We start from the raw sequence: 21,362 nt of genomic DNA, 5'->3' as shown, positions 1-21,362 counted from the left end.
GTTTCCCCCATGAAAATTTTCAGTGAAAATGAGAAAAGAAAAAAATCTGCTTTTTACTGAAAAACCAAAACACCGACTGTGTGTGTACGCGTGTGTGTGTGTGGCTTCTGACAACCCAAAACCCAAACTTTTGGCTTTAAATCAAAAATGTTGCCAACTGTTTTTGGTTGCCAAAAACTTGCGGGGGGAGGGGAAACCTTTTTTTAAAAAATAAATACCCATTTTTTGGTCAAAAACTATTTTCTTCACAAAACAATCCTTTTTGACAAAAACCCTGACTTCTGTCACAAAAAAATTAAAAAGTTTTGTCAGCGCACTGTGGGGCTGCTCTTTGCCAAACTCCCTTGGGTCCGGACCCTGCCGTCGGGGTTTGGTGCCGCATGTTCAGTGCTCCTGGTAGTGCTGAGAGAGACTGCTGTGGTTTGCTATCAGATGCCAGCAGAGCTGGGAGATATGCAGGGTACTGAAGTGGCTCTCTGCTCCCGAAGCGGTGCAGCCACTCTCCCCTGTGCGCTGGATGCTGGAGAGGCCTCTCTGCTTTTCGGGGAACCTGCCCACAGTAACGCTTTCAGATGCGAGCGTTCCCTGCCGCTCACCCAAAGAAAGCATGGCTGCAGGAGTGCTAAGTCTTTAAGTCCGATCTGTACTTCTGCTCTGTAAGCAGGGGCAGCTGTGTTGATCGTGCTGTGCGTTCATCTGGTCACTCCTGGAAGGGAGCCCCGGCCCACGTATTGCTGGCTCAATTAAATTTCAGCTTTGCATCTTGCAAGTCTGCTATCAGGCGGGTGCAGGCGCTGGGCTGGGAGGATTAGAGGAGCAGCATCTTATCCTTCCAAGCCGTGTCTTGCAGGGGCAGGCCTGCTGTGTATGAAGCAGAGATCTAAAAGCTCAGGGAGATCAACCATGGAGAGCTCCAAAGCATGTCAATGGGCTTACCAGGCAGAGACATCCAGGAGCAAAGCCTTCGTGGTGGGGGTCTGTTTGTCTGTCTCACTGGCAGTGCTGCCCAATGCACTCAAACCATGCTGGGGAGAAGGAGAATCCATCTGCATCTCAGAACCAAGAAATGGACCTGGCCAGGGGCTTTGCTGGAGTGTTATGGTGCTGGTTCTCCAGGTGCTGAGTCCATGTGTAACCCACACACCTTCTGGGGTGGGGCTCTGTCCCATCTAGTGGCACCGAGATGACCTAGAGAGAGTTAAAGGAGTCTGCTCTACATCCTGAGCTAAGAGCCAGTTGACTTTTAGCTCCCTTGGTAGAGGCTCATGCACTAAGCTCCAGAGGCCCCACGTTCGATCCCGCCGACAACTGGGGTCTGTCGGGGTTACACATGCTCTGACGATCTTGTGAGTTTCACATGGTGTAGCCAGTGCTGAGAGAACCTGCAACAGTCCCATTGCACGTCAGGAGATACAGGTGCTGCTTGTGCAAAGGAACCAGTCCTGGGGCTTGCAAAACCAGGCTGGGATCCCACAGGAACCTCGAAGATGCCGCAGCGTCCTCAGCTCAAGCGCTTTCAGGCACATGTGATTGTACAGCATGCAGCTGCCCTCTCCTGTGCTGCTGTAGCCCTTTGGGAGGACATGGAAGCACCGGGCTGGCAGGCTGGAGAGACGTGGGGCTTACTCCTCAGCTGGTATAAATCAACAGAGCCCCATGGAAGTCAGTGGAGCTCCTCTGATTCTCGTCCCTGCTGTGCCTTAGATTTCCGATGTGGCCTGGGGCAAGTCAGCTAACTTCTCTGGACCAACTCTGCGCATAAGTAACGTGTGTGAATGTGGAGTCACTCCAGGGAAGTAACTCTAGATTTACACTGATGGGACGGAGAGCCAGTTTCCCCATTTGACAGGAATTATAAGGCTAAACTCCTGAACCGCTCTAAAATGCTCTGAGATCCTTGAATAGAAGATAGAAGATGCTAGAGAAGGTCCAGGGGCGCTGCTAATTATTAATAAATCAGATTGGTGATGCAAGGAGAGACATAGTAACGATGCGCTATACAAATATGATTCATCGTTCGGTGCAGAAGTACGTGTGGACTGTAATGTAACGCCACGCCCCGTGGGGCAGGGTGTGGCATCAGTGGGGTTAGAATGTGGGATTTCTGGATCTTAATGCATGAGCCACTGTTGCCTGCACTAAAAGGCCCAGGTCTGCTGGCTGATGCTGTCGCAGGCTCATCAGCCCGTCCGCGACCCAGCCACTGCATGAGGGGACAGAGCACTACACTGAGTGTCCCTTCCCCTGTGAAGCCTTGTTACTCTTGGTGCTGCTTTGGGGAGTGGACCTGCAGCTCCCACTGACTTCACCAAGAGCTGGGAGGGCTCCATACCTCTGAAAATCAGGCCTTTGATGGTTTGTTTTGGGTGTCATTGTCTCCATATGGATACGTGGGTTCGAATCCCATTGCTGACACCATGTAGCAATTACAGAGACCCAGGACACCATGGTCAGGGTGAATGCAGGACTGTCTTTATTTTCTGCTTACAAAGATCCTTACTTCCTTGCTGTGCGCTTCCTAGTGGTCACCCTGAATAGAGGCTCTAAATGTTCAACACCATCATACCCTGGGAACTGGGAGTGCCCTCTCCTGGGGAACGGTTCCTATAGAAAGGGGGTGGCTCACTCTGTGCTTGTGTTCCCATGTTCCTCTCCCATAGGACCGGGACTTCATCATGACCTTTAATACCTCGCTGCACCGCTCATGGTGGATGGAGAATGGGCCCGGCTGCCTGGTGACGCCGGTGATGAACTCAAACCTGGCCCCCGAGGACCATCACGTCATCACTGTCACTGGATGCCTGCTCGATTACCAGTACATCGAGGTAGTGAGCAGCGCCATGCAGATATTCCTTGCGGTAAGGGGATCCAGATCTCGTGTCCCTCCCATGTGATTCCTGAGGGTGCTAGAATGAGCAATAGCAAAGATCCTGGGCCTGATGCACATGCTTTGACTCCATTGGAGTTACTCCTGGTTTCAGGTGAGAAGAGAATCAGGCCCAGTGGTGTAAATCCAATGTAACAGCACCAGAGTAAGGTCTTGGTGTGACTGCAGCAGGTGTAGCCATACCCGCGATAGCTTGGGTCTAGCCCCCTCCAATAACAACAGCAGTGACATCACAGCAGCATTGGCGGCCGCTGCTTGAGTAGGTACCCATGGTCCTGGGTGCGTGGGACTAGCCTGTGCCCCCAAGGCTTCACTGCTGTTGTTACTCAACCTAGTTGATCAAATCACAGTCACACCTGTGATTGCAGTGTAGACATGCCCTAAGTGGGCCTGACACTCCATTACCCTGCACTTGTACAAAGTGGGTGCAAAGAGCTGATCTGCAAACCTTGCCATGGGTAGATTCCTGTGTTCCTAGATGGCTACACCCAGCGCAGGGCAATGGAGAGCCAGCCAGCTCACTGAGAACATATCCGGATCAGTCATCTGTTCCTGACTTTCCTAGAAATTATTGTGTACCCTTGCTAACACTGAATGGCTGTAACACTGCAGCCCAGAGTCAGCTGTATTTCAGGGGTTCCCTGTCAATGGGTGCAGGACCCCTACAGAAATACAAAGTTAGCATTATTTATGAAGGTGGAGGAGGCTGAGACATGGGATTTGGGTCTGAATCCAAATTTTCCCCAAAGTTCTGGAACATTTGGATTCAGCGTGTTCTAGTTCTGGCCCATGCTAAAGCCAAGCCCAGAACTGAATCTGGATCAGAACGTCCCAAAAGACAAAGGAGACTTTTCCCTCCAGATTTGGGATTCTAGGCCTGTCTCTATTAATGATCCCCTTTAACTGTGCATAATGCAGCTGTGATTCCATTCAACATAAACCAACAGGGTGAAGTTCGACACACCAGGATGGCCCCGAGAGGAGGTCGCACTCTTAATGGATGTCCAGTAAAACTGGACAAAGTGTTATGCATTTTTTTCAAAAATCTTTTTTTTAGAAAAAAAAGTAAAAATCCTCTATTTCCACTCAGCTGCGATGTACCGTTCAGGGGCCCATGTTATTGTATGATGCCCTCACACCTGTGACACCCACAGAAACCACTCAAGGAGCTGAAATGCTGTAGAGCCATCAGCCCACAACCTCAAAGGTATTTAGGCGTCTCACTCCCGTTGGAATCAGTGGGAGCTAGGCACCTAAATCGCTTTGAGGATCTCTGGGCCACCAGCGCTGGATGAAGTCATTTCAATCCCTTGCCGCTCCCAAAAGCCACCACTTAGAGGCTATTGGGACCATGCTATTTTCAAAGTGAAATTGGGAGGTGTGGTGGGAACTGGTGCTGATCTTTAAGAAATACTAAAAGAGCAATCCTGGGTGTTCTTATCGTAAATTTGTCTCTAGTGCCTAGTTAAATCATGGAATGAATAATAACAAGAGGTGTGGCGGAATCACTTAAAGATCTAGGGTGAAATTCACCCTTATGCAGAAGGCCATCACAAAGCACACTTCAGTCCTCTGCACCTGGTAAATTTCACCCTAACAGATAATGGAGCCATGAGCCTGGGTTATAAACTGGGTTATAAACTACCAACTTCGCTCCTTTCCCTTTGGTTTGAATTGTAGACGGAATGGAAGAAAGGAATGCAGCTGAGGCACTAATATATCGCGGGGAGCTAATCTGGCCCATTCCAGCTGGTGACCTCCCAGTGCGTTAGCGTACATTAGCGCCGTGTGCTACAGAGGAGATGTTGGTAATATAATGTGTCATAGCAGCTCCTCTCTGGGCGGGTGGTGCTCGAGGTGTGAACAGCGGAGGAGCAGAGCTGACGACTCTGTGCCTGAAAAGCCCCCCGGAAATGTGATGTTTTGTGTGTGCGAAATGTTGACTCAGAAATCACGCTCACAATGAGAGCCAACAAAAGAGCTGAGCGACACATTCCCAGAACGGTGTGGACTGAGGCCACTGCTCTCAGCTCCCTGTCTGGCAGCTTCCTACACCAGAGGCTGCTAGTGAGTTGTCAACAGGCAGAAAGATGCCAGGAGTTTAAGCAATTGTGAATGTGTCCTTGGCTGGGCTGGAAGCAGAAATAATTGCCGGAGAGACACAGAAAGGGGATGCTGGAGGGGAAGGTTTTAAAGGAGAGCTGCAAGGCAGGGTTTAAAAACAGGGGTGCACTTTTATTGCACACACACAGCCCTCCCCCATGTCCCGATTAATAACTGAAGGGCTCCCTCATGCAGCCTCATGAATGACAAGCCCAATAAAATAAAATAAAAGGTTGAGTGCATCAAGTGCTGATTCACGACACTGCCTGGCAATGGGGGAGCTGGATGGAGCTGGCAACAGGGTGGACCCAGTCCTAGTGGAACACCAAACATCTGCCAGACATGACCTGGGCTGGCTCCTACCAGCCTTGGCAGCAGCAGTCTTTGGTTGGGGGTAGGGCCAGGACTCAGAGTGAGTGGGAATGGGTCACGTGAGCTTTGAGAAGGGCCTGCTTCCCACCAGCCTCTGCAGCTTGATGTCTCCGAGCTAATGGCAGGCTTCCTGTCAGGTCAGGTGGCCTCTCATGCAGGCAGGGTGTGTGGCCTGGCAGGGTCTGCAAGGGGAACAAGGCCAGAGATATCTCCCTCTGCATAGTACCTGCGAGTTCAGTCCCAGTTTCCAGCACACACCTCCCATAGCAGCACCGCTCGAGAAATCCTCTCCTGCCTTTGCCATGCCATGGAGCAAAGTGCATCTGGTGCCGCAGGCCACCTCTGAGGACCCTGGGGTCAGTGACAGGACCATCTTCCATTTAGTCCAGGACCCCAGTGCTTTCTCCAGTCCAGGTGTAAGTGACTCAGGCAATGGGGCCTCCTGCAGACAGAGCCCATGAAGTGCAAATATTGGAACCAAAGAGAGCTCCACCTTTGTTCCCCAGTTCCAACTTCATGGAACAAACTGGAGGGATTTGAAGTGTGGAGGGCAAGGGCAGACCCCTTCCAGCTCCAACAGAGCCCCATAATCCTGTCCCAAAAGAGCTCTCCCCAAATGCTGTCACCACCAGTATGGACTGATGTCACAGAACCCTTCTGGCCAAGGTGCTAGGACATATCCCTCCCACTCACCTGCTGAGCGCTTGTCTAAACATACAAGCTGAGCTGATTTGTCTTAAATTGGTTTCTGGACATCTCATCAGAGGCCAGGACTAATGCCATGTGATTTAGGTGACCTGTCACCTGCCATGAACAGAGTTGAAAACAGAGCCAAAGGGTAAAATTCGTCCCATGCAGAAAACCTGCACCAGGCCTATGCACCATTTACCCTTCTGTGCAGCGCCTAGTGCAATGGGGCACCATTCTCAGTTGGTCCCAGACCACTGCCGTAATAAACATGGTTAATATTAGTTAATCCCACTTTAGCCCACAGGGCTGAGGATGCATAGGTCCGTGCTGGCCCCTCTGAATTTCACCCAACAGGAACAGATTGTGAAATTGAAATTTACGAAGAAATTTGTAACCTTCTAAATCTGTTTGCAGGTAACGGGTGAGCAAGATAAGGAGATTAAATTGACTTGATAGATTATTCGCTCTGGATAGTCTGCCCATGTCCACTGCTGCTACTTCCGACCCTGGCTATCTGTCTGGTTTCACATGTCTCGAACTCCAAATAATTGGCTTTTCTCTCTGTGTTTTTGTTTTTAAGCTCTTTGGATTCGTCTATGCCTGCTATGTCAGCAAAGTGTTTATGGAGGAAGAAGACAGCTGTAAGTGCTTTTGCTATTAGTCACAGAGAGTGAGCGGCAGCATTGCAAAAGAATCGGGGATAATGTGGTACATTGGTTTGCACAGCCAGTGCTGGGCACAGCAGAAGTGTCGGGATTAATGAAGGGGAAAGGGACCATGCTCCTTTTCCTCTGGGCTCCACTTCCAAGGAGGCTCCAGTTCCAAAGCTGAGTCCTACGCCATCAAATGACAAAATCCAGGATCCTCACCTTTGATCCGTTCCCTCCAGCCCTCCCCCCAGACCCCTCAGGTTTAATGATGCCCTATCACAGGGTGACTGATCCCTTTAAGGGGAGATGTGCCTAGCCCCACAGTACGACTGCCTCCCTCGCTGCAGGGCCAGCTGATAGCCTGAAGAGAACCTGCTCCCTATAGGGGCCAGAAAGACAGAACTAGCGGCCATCGGTTATCGAGAGCCGTTTAACTAATAAATGATGGCGGGAGGCCAGGGCCTGTCCCAGATTCTGGCCTGGGGTTGCTCCTGCAACACCTCCTGTTGCTCTTATGTGGTGTTGCCCGCTGGCATACATGCCCATTGAGGAAATGATTCCTTGTTTTTCGGTAGCACCTAAAAGCCCCAGCCAGGTTTGGCTGCTGCATGCACATGGAATGGAAGAGGTCTCTGCCTCGAAGATCTTACAAATACAAATAACAAGACAGACAGTCAGATATGGACAGACAACAAAAAAGCAAAAGTGCAGGCCTTGTGAGCTCCAGCATGATTTCTTCCCCATTTCCCCCTCGCAAAAATGCCCCTTCCCTCACCTTCCCACCCACCAACCTTCCCCATCCCCAGCATTCTCCACAATCTGGATTCCCCAAGCACTGGTTTATCAGGAAGGCAGTGTAGTCTAACGGTAAGTGCAGGGAGTCAGAGCCCCTGGTTTCTATTCTGCAACTGACTGGCTGTGTGATCCTGTGTAGGTCATGTTGCTCTATGGTTTAAGCAGGAATTACAGTCTACGCATATAGATTTATATGCATAGTCCTAAGGCAGGCTCTTTGCACAGCATGGGTTTCATTCACTGTGCCCCAACCCAAAGCAGGGAGGTTGGCTAATAAGACAGCTGGTTCAATCAGTGCTGTGTTTGTTAGCTTAAAAGAGAAATACAATGGGAAAATGATGGAACAATCAAGTGCTTGTCAGAATAAGCCTTCTGGGCCAATCCTCTGTCCTTTGATCAATCTTCCACTCCAGCTCTGTCTCTGATGAAGAGGCTGAGTGAAGCTACATGTTAATGATACACAGGATGTCCACAGGAAGCACCACCATGGCATTAGACCCCAATCCATGTGGATAAATTGGAGAGAGTCCAGCGAAGGGCAACAAAAATGATTAGGGGTCTGGAACACATGACTTATGAGGAGAGGCTGAGGGAGCTGGGATTGTTTAGCCTGCAGAAGAGAAGAATGAGGGGGGATTTGATAGCTGCTTTCAACTACCTGAAAGGGGGTTCCAAAGAGGATGGCTCTAGACTGTTCTCAATGGTAGCAGATGACAGAACGAGGAGTAATGGTCTCAAGTTGCAGTGGGGGAGGTTTAGATTGGATATTAGGAAAAACTTTTTCACTAAGAGGGTGGTGAAACACTGGAATGCGTTACCTAGGGAGGTGGTAGAATCTCCTTCCTTAGAGGTTTTTAAGGTCAGGCTTGACAAAGCCCTGGCTGGGATGATTTAACTGGGAATTGGTCCTGCTTCGAGCAGGGGGTTGGACTAGATGACCTTCTGGGGTCCCTTCCAACCCTGATATTCTATGATTCTATGAATCCAACGCCCATGGAAGTCAGTGGGAGCAGAAGGCTTATTTCAAGGGGATTTGGATTGGGCCCCTGCAGAGGGACTGCCCAACACAGTGTGCAGGATAAGCAGTGAGCAGTGTGCAGGATAAGCACCCTTCTGTTTTTCCTCAGCTGACCACGTTCCAGATTCTGTGTCACGTTTTCAGGCCTGGAGATGACAGACGGCTAAATTAACTGATCAGTGCGAAAACCTGGACATTCAGTTCACTGCCTCTTAAAGCCCAGTGCTGTGGTGTCTGGCGCAGCAAAGTGCCACCTAAAATATCAATATTGGGCGATAAATAGCAGCTGAAGACATGGAACTTCCAGCGTATTTTTGTCTGTAGCAGGATCAATGTTTATGCACCTATTCATTTTGGAGACTTCTCCTGTAAATCTCAAACACTTCCTTTTATGAGGGGAAGTGGTTTGCTGATGGATTTGGATTCTTGCAGAGGTGTGGGGATGCCTGGAGTTCAGGATTTTAGAGTTAGTAGGAGCAACTTTATAGCATCCAGGAACCTTTGGCTCTGGATAAAAGCATGGGTGAAATGTTAGCCTGAGTGCAGATCAACCAAAGGAGTCTCCCACCCGATGCCTTCTGGGGGCAGGGTCTAACCACAATGAGCTAGGGTGGTGCTGGACATGACACCACGCAGTCATGGTCAGCATCATATTGACTAACTCTGCTCTTCCCAGTTGAGTCTTAACACAAGAGGGTTTTGTGGTGGAGATGAGCCTTCAGGGAGAACCTGGGAACAGAGATTGGCCACATGCCATGCTCTGAACAACCCTACCGCCAGCATCACAGTTGTTCCGGGGACTGTAAGCTGAACCAGCTCAGCTATGGGTCACCTGGACGCTCTTTGGGGATTCATGGATTAGAAACATGTGACAGCTGCTAGTTACGTCACTTAATGTGCTTCTGGAAAGTCCTCAGATCCTGTGGTGATGGGTACCATATATGAACCTGAATAGGGGAGAATAGAACCAAAACCTAAGACCTCATCCAGGAGCCTAATCAGTTCTGAGTTCATGTAGGTTCTCTTCTCTCGGCCTGAAGTGCCACTTACTACGTGGGCCACCATGCTCAACACCAGCTGACTCTTCCAAGAAGTGGAAGGCATTGGCACTGTCCCATCTGGAGGAGGCAAGGGCTTGAAGCACTGTAACGAGATGCCACAGCAGCAGCCACAACCTTCCAGCCAAGCCAGCCAAGCACAGATGGAAAAACACAAAGCCATCTGCGCTAATGTGTCACCCGGGCATCCAGAAGCAGTCAAATGTCCAAAATGGCCCTACTGAATAACACCCAGAATGGACGTGATGACAGATTGCCAAAACTCATGCTGGTCTCAAATAGTTCAGCCTAACAATCATGTTACTATACGACTTGGGGCCATAACTGTAGGTTTTTATTAATCTGATACAAATCATATGAAATGGTGTTGGTTTTGTTATTGTAGGTCTTTGCATGATGGAGAAAGGTTTTCAAAAGATAGAGATGTTTACACACACAAGTGCTTTTAGCAAACCTTTTTCTACAACACGAAGACCTACAAGAGCACCGAGGAGCCCCCAGCTAGGCCAATACAAAGGATTCATCCAACGTAAAGAACACAGGTCTTTCTAGCCATCAGCAGAACTTTGGCCAACCGTTCATTCCGAAAGGGTATGTCTATACAGAGCGATACGGCTGTGCCACTGCAGCGCGTCTGGCTAAGATGCTCTATGCCGACAGGAGAGGTCTCTCTTGTTGACATAAAAAACCCACCTCCACGAGCAGCATAAGCTAGGTCGGTGGCATATGTTCTCCCACCGACAGCACTGTGCACATAAACAGTTATGTCAGTGTAACTTATGTCGCTCCAGGGGGTTGAATATTCACCCCCCGCCCCGAGCAATATAAGTTTTGCCGACATAGGCTGTAGGGCAGCATTTGCCCCAGTATTACAGGCCTTATCAGCCCTTCGTCACAGTTCCCTTTTGAGGGAATTTCTTAACAGCACAGGCTGTTATACTGCTCTTTCGTTGCAGGGAAAGGGGGATTTGGGTTCATGAAATAGGGATAATTGTGGGAGCAAGTATGTCCTTTAGAAGTTTCATTGCACATTGCAGTTCTCTTATGGCTCGCCTCCAGGGGGCATTAGTGTGCGGCAAGCCAGGGTGTGACTCTTTAGCACAGTCACTTGCTGCACAGTAATGTCCTCGCGGACGCTCCCCCCGCGCACTAAAAGCTTCGGAGTGCGCTTTGTCCTAGTCCCGTTTCCAACAGCAGCAGGCCAAAGCACAGTCGCTGTGCTTTGGCAGTGTCTGCACGTGGCGTCACTGCCTGGCACACTGCACGTTCACATCCCATGTAGCAAGCCCTTGGCCACCGTGTCCTGTCATTCTTAAACAGCTCCCATTCCATAAGTGTTGGAGAGCCTCCCAGGCTTTGACACAGGGCCCCATTTTAGAGATGAGGCACAGAGACACATGCCCGGGACGTTTGTGGCAGAGCAGGAATTGAACTCTGGTCAGTGCTCTAACCACTGAAACATCCTGCCTCTCCCCTGGCTTCCACCAGAGTAGGCTCTTTTACCTGCTTCGCCCTTCTATGCACTGCTCAGGTACAGTAAATATGGAATATTATCTTCTCCTAGCCAGCTTTTGAAATGGTAGCAGCAGTACCAGCGGGAAGAATAGTATGGGACACTGTGCAGTACACTGTGCAGAAAGACGGATACCCACAGAGCCATAATCACAGATTGTTACCGATCCAACCTACTCCATTTATTTGTAACCCAACAGAGGAAAGGAAATGTAAGCACAGCTATGGGAGAATTTTTTTAAAAAATCTATTTCATTTATTTCCATTGAACAATATTGCAGACAGCCACATACAAGTGCTGAGTGCTCAGCCAATAATTAAAGGTACAATCACACTGATAACCATCCAGTGGCATTTACTACTCATCTGCAAATCATTAATTCCAGCCAGTTGACAGCATCGAATAATGAAACGGAGACAGTGATTTACCGCAGCCAGCCAGTAAATCAAACAAAAAGCCCCAGCAAGGAACGTCCCCACAAACCACATCAAATAAGTGACTCGTGTAGGAGGCCTGTCACTGATGAATTCCTTCTATTTTATGTACTCACATGGCTCCCATCGCCATATTATGTGAGTGCCTCCAAATCTTTCATGTATTTAGCCTCATCCAGCTCTGTGAGACCCTGTTATACAGATGAGAAATAGAGACACAGAAAAGCTAAGTGACTCGCCCAAGGCCACAGAGGAAGAAAGTGGTGGAGCAGGGATTTAAACCCCAACCTCCCAAGGTGCACAAACCACTGTGCCATCTTTCTGCTTGCTTTAGCTGCCTTCATGTCATCATCCAAGGTTGCTACTGCAGCAAAACTCAGTCACCACGTCCTTAGACCTCTCCCAGTTTGTAACCAGATTTTTTCTGGGGGTTAAGTCCCCATCGCTTCCCCTTAGAATCTCTGTCTGCTAAATGTCCCTGACGCAGGGCTGCCTAGGGTATGTGGGCCACGCAGCATCCTGGTGGGAGCTCTTTTCCCAAGCACAGCCAGCTGTGACAGGCTGAGGTCACTGAGGCAAGCATTCATTCACACCTTGGTGCGGTCGTTTCCACAAGACGTTTGGATGCTGGCACTTTGTGTTTGGGCTCCTCGCGCTTTAGCTGCTCCATTGCAGCACCCCAAGGGGCTCCTGAAACCCTCTCTGCAGCATGCTGGCCAGGAAAGCAATGGGGGGGAAGGGAGTACTTGGCACCCGTTCAGGGGCAGGCTCAGATCATATAAGGTTGTCAAACTGGGAGGGGTTAGTCCTGGGTCAGTACAATTCAATATTTTCATTGATGACTTGGATACTGGAGTGGAGAGTGTGTTTATAATATGTGTAGATGACACCAAGATGGGAGGGGTTGCAAGCACTTGGGAGGACAGGAGCAAGTGAGATTTAGGCTAGTTAGTAGGAAAACCTTTCTAACTCTAAGGATTGTTAAACTATGAAATAGGATTCCAAGGGAGGTTGTGGAATCACCATCAATGGAGGTTTCTAAGACCAGGTTGGACAAATACCTGTCGGTCTAGGTTTACTAAGCCCTGACTCAGTTCAGGTGGCTGGACTAGATGACCCCTGGAGGTCCCTTCCAGCCGTACATTTCTATGATTCTATAATGGCCGCCTCAGGAGACCCAGGTTTCCAAAATGGCTGCCCAAACTGCATGTGCAAATCCCACATTTTGCCATGAGTGCACAAGCCTCATGTATGGTTTAGACCCTGCTGCACTGGGGAGACTGGGCCTCCCCTCCAATCTCCCTTTGGCCTTATTTCATATCGCTGTGATTGTGAAGGAGGGACGAGCAAGAACTGCCCCCAGATTCAAAGCTGATCTGAAACTTCAGACACTTGAAAAAGTTCTGGTAACTTTGGACTCTCCCTGTGGTTCTGCCAGCCCACCTTGGCGATGTATCTCTCCAAAGAGATTCTGAGAAGCATTCCAGCTCTTGCATGATGATCCAAATGAAACCTTCGATTCTGGCTGTCTCCACATGCTAGTTATAGTACCTAGGTTAGCAGTTACTAACTGTGGTGTCTAAGGCCTGGTGTACACTAGAAGATTAGGTTGGCTTAACTATGTTGCTCAGGAGTATGAAAAATCCACACCCCTGAGCGATGGAGTTAAGCCAGCCTAAGTCCCTGTGTAGAGAGTGCTAGGTTGACAGAAGAATGCTTCCATTGACCTAGCTACCACAGGGAGGTGGATTATATGCACTGACGGGAGAAGCCCTCCGGTTGGTAGCATTGCCAGATGTCTGGTTTTCGACCAGAACACCTGGTTGAAAATTGACCCTGGTGGCTCTGGTCAGCACTGCTGACCGGGCCATTAAAAGTCCAGTTGGTGTGGGGCTGGCAGGCTCCCTACCCGGCTCTGTGCAGCTACCGGGAAGTGGCTGGCATGTCGCTCAGGCTCCTAGGCGCAGGGGCAGCCATGAGGGCTCTGTGTGCTGCCCCCGCCCTGAGTGCCGGCTCCACAGCTCCCATTGGCTAGGAACTGTGGCCAATGGGAACTGTGGGAGCAGCGCTTGCAGGTGGGGTCACTGAGCAGAACCACCTGGCCGTGCCTGGTGCCTGGATCCAGAGGGACATGCTGGCCACTTCTGGGAGCCACCTGAGGTGAATGCCACCCGGAGCCCACCCACCCCTTACCCCAGGCCTGAGACCCCTCCTGCACGCCGAACCCCTCGGCCCCAGCCCAGAGACCCCTCCTACACCCCAAACTCCTCATCCCCGGCCCCACCCCAAAGCCCAAACCCCTAGCCGGAGCCTGTATCCCCCTCCCACACTCTAACTCCCTGCCCCAGCCTGTAGTCCCCTCCCATACCCTGAACCCCTGATTTCTTGCCCCACCCCAGAGCCTGAACCCCCAGCCCAGATCCCGTACCCCCCTCCCGCATCCCAGCCCCCTGCCCCAGCCCAGAGCCCCCTCCCACACTTCAAACCCCTAGGCACCAGCCCCTTCCTGCATCCTGAACCCCTCATTTCTGGCCAACCCCAGAGCCCACACCCCCAGCCCAGAGTCCGTGTCCCCTCCCACACCCCAAAGCCCTGCCTCAGCCTGGAGCTCTCTCCCAAACTCAAAACCGCTCAGCCCCACCCCTCAGCCAGGAGCCCCCTCCTGCACCCCAAACCCCTCATCCCTGGCCCCATCCCAGAGCCCACACCCCCAGCCGGGCCCTCATCCCCTGCCACACCCCAACCCCAGCCTGGTGAAAATGAACGAGTGAGTGAGGGTGGGGGAGGACAAGTGACGGGGATGGAGGGGTGGAATGAGTGGGGGTGGGGTCTCAGAGAAGGAGCAGGGCCTCAAGGAAGGGGTGTTCGGTTTTTGTGCGATTAGAAAATTGGCAACCCTACCCATTGCATAAAGTGTCTACATGGAATGTGCTACAATGCTGTAGCTAGAACTCGGCAGTGCAGGAAGAACTGGCTCAGCTGGCCTCTAACATTTGCTTAATAGAGAAGTATCCAAACCTGGGTAAACAGAGGCACATTGGCACCTTGCTGGGTGGTGCTTACAAAAATGAAGCAGACTGCAGCTGCCCTCCTCTTTAATTACAAAGCCATGCCCAGAGGAGACAACGGGTCCCAGAACGCATTGCATTGGCAGATGTTCAGACCTGTAGTCACTGTGGGCACCACCTCTGCTGGACAACCACTGACCACATCCCAGAGCAATTTGACCCTGGCTTTGGCCACCTCTGCCTTAGTATCAGCACAAGAGTGAATTGCTTCCCAGACCTCGTTAGGGGAGGAAAGAGATCTACATTCCGGCTCGCGCTCTGCATTTTCCTTCCACCAGCATTTCAAACCGATGTAGTGGAAAATAAAAATCTCCATGTGAGATTGGACACCGCCTGTTGTAATAAGTTGCTTATGTATATTGAGATTTGGCAAGGAGCTTATCTGCCTCCGCTGTCTTTGAACTGTGTTTGCATTCCACACAGCACATGGCATTCAAATAAACTCATGCATTCAATACACTTTTAATATTAATGCCACTGTAGCTGAGATTCAAATGCATCTTTTTAATGGAATATCTTATTAGATTTGGAAATGGATGGATGCCGTCAAAACTGAGAACTCGTTGAATATTAAGTTAGAAAGACAAATAGGCCTGGAGGATGGCCCCCTTGACTTTTCACTCTGATTTCCAGAACACTAATAGGATAATCCATGGCATTCAATGGTTCTTAAATTATTTATATATTTATTTCCAGGAGATCGGCCACACTGGCCCTCTCGGAGTGTCTCGGAGGCTCCGCTTTGCAGGGAGAGAACCTAATTTGGTTAAATACAGTTTCTCTGTCCAAAAACTGCCTTATGTTCACGTTGGGTAGTGGAGTGGCTGCCCACTTTGCAGGGGATTCACAGACATCTCATACTTAATTCCTCCCAAGGATGTCCGTAGGAGGGTTTAGGTGCCAAGTGCATAGAAAACTTTGAAGTATAATTCCTCCCCAGCATTTCAGCAGGAAGAATTAAGTGGCAAAGCTGAGAGTGATTATAGGAATAACAGTGCGGCTTATTTTGCCGTAGCACCACCAGTAGGCGTTATCGCCTGGCGCTCAGCCTAGAGAGACAATCGCAGGCAAGAGGGGAAAGGGAATTTGTCAAGGGAGATTTAGAGGGATGAAGCGACTCAGTGATTCAGAAACAGCAGTGGGAAGATAGCTCCAGAGAGATGGAGCAAATTCAAGGGACAAAGGGACCCTTCCTGCCCCTTGCCCCAGATGTGAAGAATCATTGGGAGGGAGGTGAGGGGGCTGGAGTGAGCAGCTCAGGGAGTGGGTGGGTGTAAGGTCATTGGTCGGGAGGAGCAAGCTCTTGGGCAGTTCTGAAAGCCAGGCAGGCAGTTTTGTACTGGAGTCAGAGAGGGATGGGGAGGCAGTGAGGGGATGGAGGGGAACACCACTGAAAGTGTCCGTGGCTGGAGGGAGGGAGAGGAAAGCAGTGAAGGTGACAGGAAGGGGAGCAGGGGGTGAGCAGATGGACAGTAGGCGAAGTTGCTGGAGGATGAGGGGAATGCATGGCGAGTCAATAAAGGGATGAAGGGATGGCTAGGAAGCCAGGGTATGTGACAGAGAATGGGGATGAGCCAATCCTGGGATAAGACACTGCATCTGCTTTTGCAAACTTTAAAGAAAATGGAGCCCTTTCCCCCTCTTGCCTCAAGAGCCCAGGGCTGGTGGATCGAAACCCTGCTGATCCAGGACAAAAAGCAGAAAAGGTCACCCTGAGCTGTGATTTGAAACAACCCGGGGGATAATGCTGGCAGTATTGCCCCAGGGCAGGCAGCATTGTGGGTGGGAGAGGCAATCCTCCTGCACTGGATTTTTCAAATAGTCACAGTCCCTCATGAAAGTGCCCCTCTTCAGGGGTGAATCGGCTCCAGCCTGGAAGTGCTAGCACCAGCAGGCACCACTGGGGGGGTGCTGTGATTACTAGAGAACATTTACCGAGCCACCGAAATGTACACGGCGCTTTGCAGATCACAGATAAAGTCATGTCTCCTGCCTTCATTTGTAAGTGCTTTGGGGCATGGACTGTCTTTGTTCTGTGTTTGCACAGTGCCTAGCACAATGGGAGCCTGATCCATTGGGGCTCTCCTCGGTGCTCCTGCAATATAAATAATAAATAGTAATAAAGAGCCTGTCATCTTCCCTGTCTTCAGTAAGGAAGAATGGCTACAGGAGAGGGATGGGAGCCGGGATTCCTGGCTGTCCTCATAACTTCCTTTATGAGCTGGAAGAAAATCCTTCCCCTCACTGTGCCATGTTTAACATGGGCATACTGATACCAGCCTGCACTGCAGGGTGGGGGATTAGCTTAGTGACCATCTGTAGAGCGCTTTCAGATCCTGGAAGTGGCTAGATAAGCACAAACTGTGAGTAGCAGGAGAAAGGTCTTGACTGAGTAATGAGATTTTTGATAGAATAACGCTTTCCAAGCCTGCTCTACAGACTGCATCTGCACTCACCCCCCACCTGGGATTTGGCTTTATTAACATAGTCAATAATCAGGTAACAAAGTTCAGGTCAAACCTCCTCCCAGTCGCTGCAGCTCCTCGGGGCTCCTCCTTCATGACTGCTCGGCCTACATCCTAGATCCTCTTGCCCCAGAAAGTTCCTCCCCTGTATCCAGGGGGGTAAGGAGCCACCTGCCTTGGTAAGTCAGCAGAATTCACTTGGCCCTTTCCCAGCAGGATTTGCACTTGCCAACAGTGCCTGTATGTATGTGTGTGTGAGAGAGAGATGGAGGGGGGCGTCTGGCAGCCGGCAAGCAAACACTGCTAGCCTGTTAGCAACACAAAAGAGCAATAGTGCTTGCAAACATTGGGCAGAAAAGATCTTGACTGAAAAGATTTTGCCCACCTAGTAATAGATGCCCACATTGCAGGGGGAGCAGAAATCCAGGGCAAGATGTGCTCTGGGGAGCTGAGGCCAGCAGTCTGCCCACTTATCCAGGTCCAGTGTCTCCCCTCAGTACGGCCCACTTCCCATCGCCTCTGGACACCGTGTGTGCCGAAAGCTCCCCTGGTTTGCACTGGAGGCAGGCCACTCACTTGGCATGTTTGCATGTCTCTTCTGCTCCAGAGTAGGCCCACGCATTGTTTATTCTGGCAAGTGCCCCCCGGGGCTCATAGACCAGGTAATGGACTCTAAAACAATAACCAGGCTCCTTGTATTAATGCTGTCTGAAGGGGGATTAATCTGTCGGAGGGAAATCACAACCATCGCAGAAGTGAAAACTGATCTATTGGTGTCTGTAATTCCTCTAAATTACACACTTTAAATGAGACTTAAATCACCCATAATTCTCCTTAAATGCCCACTTTGGAGACAATGGTAGGGTAATTTTACCCACTTTGTCCAGCGTGAAATGCGAGGTCTATTGTCTTGAGTAGAAAAGAGCCGGGGGGATCTTTTTAAGTTAGTCTGGCTCTTCCTGCATTTATCTTCCATCTGGGCAATGGGAAGGCAGCTGGGACACACGTACTGAGCTCACAGGCTGCGTGCTCTAGGCGTATGAATGTTGGGCCGGAGTCTCCTCTCGCTTACCCTGGCTCTCCTGCTGGGATGCTGCACTGACTTCCGTGGGGTCACTGAGGATTTCCACCGCTGAGAGAGAGGGATCAGGCCCCGGGGCCTCCTCCAGGCACCAGGGGACACGCTCGCATGCCGATGCACTCTCTGCCTGTCATGCATTCACGCAGTCCGACACGCTCTGTCTCTGACACACACCTTCTCCCCCTCAGCCACTCAGCACGAGCATGGAGGGACCCTGCTGGCTGACCCCATTCTGAGATGGTCACCAGGAGGTTCCGTTGCTGGGGGATTGGGCCGTTAACCTAGAGTGGGGGCGGGAGGGCAGAGAAGAAGGAAGGAGCCTAAAATCCACTGCCCTGTCCCGCTCCAGCCGCGTCTCCCTGCGGAGCAGCTGGAGCCCCTGCTGACACCCACCTTCTGTTCTTTCCTCTCCCCAGTTGACTTCATCGGAGGATTCGATTCCTACGGCTACCAGGCCCCACAGAAGACGTCACACTTACAGCTACAGCCTTTGTACACGTGAGTCTCACCCGCCTGCCCACGGGGACGCGAGCGGGAGCGGTGAGCCGGGGCCGCTGTTCCGCGAGGGGCGGGATGGCTCCGGGGACCGTCCAGGGTCATCACCGCGGCGCTGCAGGAGCAGACTGAGTCCTGGCCACGGCGCAGCTGCTTGTGAGCGGGCAGGCGATGGCTCGGAGCCTGGCTCCTCGCAGGACACAAACCGCCAGCACAGTTGGCACCAAATGGCCCCCTTAGCAGAGAGTCCTGCACAGGACTTGGTGACCCAGCTGCCCTATGGTCCCTAGAGGGGCTCTCTGCACATCTGGGTGGGGCAATGTGGGGAGCAGCATGCCCTGCCCTGGCCGCTCTGGAAACCGGGGCCTGGTCTCTAAGGCGAAAGGGGGCGCGGCTCTGGGGAGTCATCCCCCCGAGGACAGCTCCCTTCAGCATGCCCAATTAAGTGCCAGTGTGTCTCGTGCCCCCCTGCTGGGCTCACCGACAGCGGGGCGAGCTGCCCCGGGCCCCTTGGGAAGGAGGTGAACGCAGTGGCTCCAGAAGCCAAGGCACCAGAAGGGACATAGGCCACGGCCTAGCCTGAAACCGCACAGCCAGATGCCACCCCAGAACTGAAGGGCTCGGGGAGAATGTGTTGGACATGCAGCCAAGCTGCCGGGGGATTGGAAGGGGAGGATAGAGTCGCGGGGGGGCGGGGTGAGTTCCCCCTGTGAGATGGCAAATTGGGTGTCAGGGCTTCCCTTCAACAGGAGCTGATGCACAGGGGAGGGGAGCCTGAAGTGGATGGGGATCTTCTAGCTTAGCGGTGAGCTAAGTCGGACGGGGAGTGTCTGACTCAGAAGCACGGAGTTGTGCTGTGGGAAGAGATATACGGAGACCCTCACTCCTATGAGTGAGCAAAGGCTGAGTGCTATGCTGACTCACAGCCCCCCTGCTTGTCCTGTCTTGAGCCCCCATGCAGCTGTCCCAGCCCAGCTCAATCCTGACCCACAGCCTCCTGTCCTGAGCCCCCACACAGCACTCCACTTACAACACAGGCAATTTTAACCTGCCACCTCCCCAGCTGCTCTAATCCTGGGTTGTTTCTATTAATTGAACACTGACAACGTTTGATCAATAGAAACAAGATCAGACTCATCACATTCATTTTCACTTGCGATCCAATTTGATTCTGCACTGAGAACCCTAGAGGTGAAAGGATGGTGCAGAAAACCCCGCTGCACCCCCTCTTTCCTCTCTATGGCTTTCCACTCTTCCACTCTGCAGCCACTAGGCCTTCTAAACACTGAATATTTTCCAGTGGGAGCAACATCTCTTCAGATAAGTGCAATTGACTTTCCCCCCTGCCCATTTAAGTTTAACTAGATAATGCTAAAATGAGATAACGATGCAAAATTTAAAGGGATTAGCCTCATTCGGGCTTTGCTAGCTGCCAAAAATTAATTGTGTTTTAAGTCTTGTATGTAAATTCAAGGGCATGCAGTGCAATTATATATGCAGAGAGGAGACGGCCATGAGACAAATGCATCCAGAGTGCTGCTGTACCCTTCCTCAGCGCTCTGTCAGAGACGGCATTTTCACATGCAGTATTTACTTCCCCCTTTCCTCTGACCCCATCTCTTGGCTAGAAAGAGAAGTGCCCCAGAGATCCCCTCACCACAGCAGATGAATAGGGGGATGGCTATTGCAAAGGGGGCTGCAGCATAAATATGGGAGGGGAAGGAATGGGTGATGGGGTGTGAAATCAGTGGAGCTATGCCAGGGATCGATTAGCTCCTGGCTCCCAGGAGTGAGATGGCAGAGATTGGAGAAGCGTTTTCCAACATAAATCCTACATGAAGGCTTCTACCAGGCTTCTGCGACATCTCTGCTTTGCTTCCTAATGCTAACGTTATTTTAGACTATAAGCGCTTTGGGGTAGGGACTGTTATTTACTTCATAACTGTACAGCGCCTAGCACAATGGGACCCAGCCAGGGTGACCTGTAGGCACGGCTGCAGCAAAAATGTTGAATCATGTTAAATAACTTGGAAGCCTGCAAACTACTGATCATCTGTCTCGTAAATCCCTATGTGATGCAGCTACTGGAAGGGGCTGTGGCAGGGGAAGCCCTAATCAGCTCCTGCCACTCCTGCCCCAACCAGGGGAAATGGGTAGGGGCTGGCCCACTATCTAGGACTGGCCTGGAAACTGGCCACACCTGCCAGCCTCGTTAACAGGGGCTAAAAGCTTCCGAGGGAGGAAGCCTGCGGTGGGGGCAGGCTCAGAAGGAGCCAGCAGCCAGTGAGGTCTGTGCTAGGCCAAATGTGTACATAATCTGTAAATAATTGGAGCTTGGTGGTGGGGATTGGACACAGGAATAAAGAGCACTGGTGTGGCACCAGCTGACTCATTAGGGAGCGGGCCTGGAGGCTGAACTCAGTGGGGTGCAGTGAGCACCGTGTTACAGGGACCAAGAACCACAGTGCTATGGAGTACATCCGCTGTAAAGCAGTTGCCCCAGTGTGATGCTAGGGGGTGCTGTGCTGCCCTGCCTGTGGAGATGAGAGACCCAACGGGATATCAGACGTTCTCTTCTCAAGGGAAAATGTGATCCTTGGCACTTGGCCATGGTTTTGCTGGCTAAGCAACCCCACCAGCATGGCTGTTGTCATTAAGTGGACAGAGCATGAATCACGGGGGTTACTGACCCAGCTCAGTGTGGTATTCCAGAGCAGTAGCCGACATCTGATG

The 21,362-nt window shown here is 51.2% G+C and overlaps 1 protein-coding gene across 2 annotated transcripts in view; it reads left to right on the top strand.

The window, feature by feature from the left end:
* The window catches only part of NKAIN1 (sodium/potassium transporting ATPase interacting 1), a 207,187-nt gene that overhangs the window by 154,028 nt on the left and 31,797 nt on the right, over positions 1–21,362 (top strand). For both annotated transcript variants that reach the window (XM_078849431.1, XM_078849430.1), the window contains 3 exons: positions 2,661–2,858; positions 6,633–6,693; positions 18,551–18,632. In XM_078849431.1, coding sequence (XP_078705557.1) covers positions 2,661–2,858; positions 6,633–6,693; positions 18,551–18,632 — 341 coding nt within the window. The remainder of the gene's footprint in view (positions 1–2,660; positions 2,859–6,632; positions 6,694–18,550; positions 18,633–21,362) is intronic.

The sequence above is a fragment of the Lepidochelys kempii genome, chromosome 19 (assembly GCF_965140285.1).
Source record: "Lepidochelys kempii isolate rLepKem1 chromosome 19, rLepKem1.hap1, whole genome shotgun sequence".
NCBI lineage: Eukaryota > Metazoa > Chordata > Testudines > Cheloniidae > Lepidochelys > Lepidochelys kempii.
Note: the sequence above shows the minus strand (reverse complement) of the source record. Positions and strands in the feature narration are given on the sequence as shown.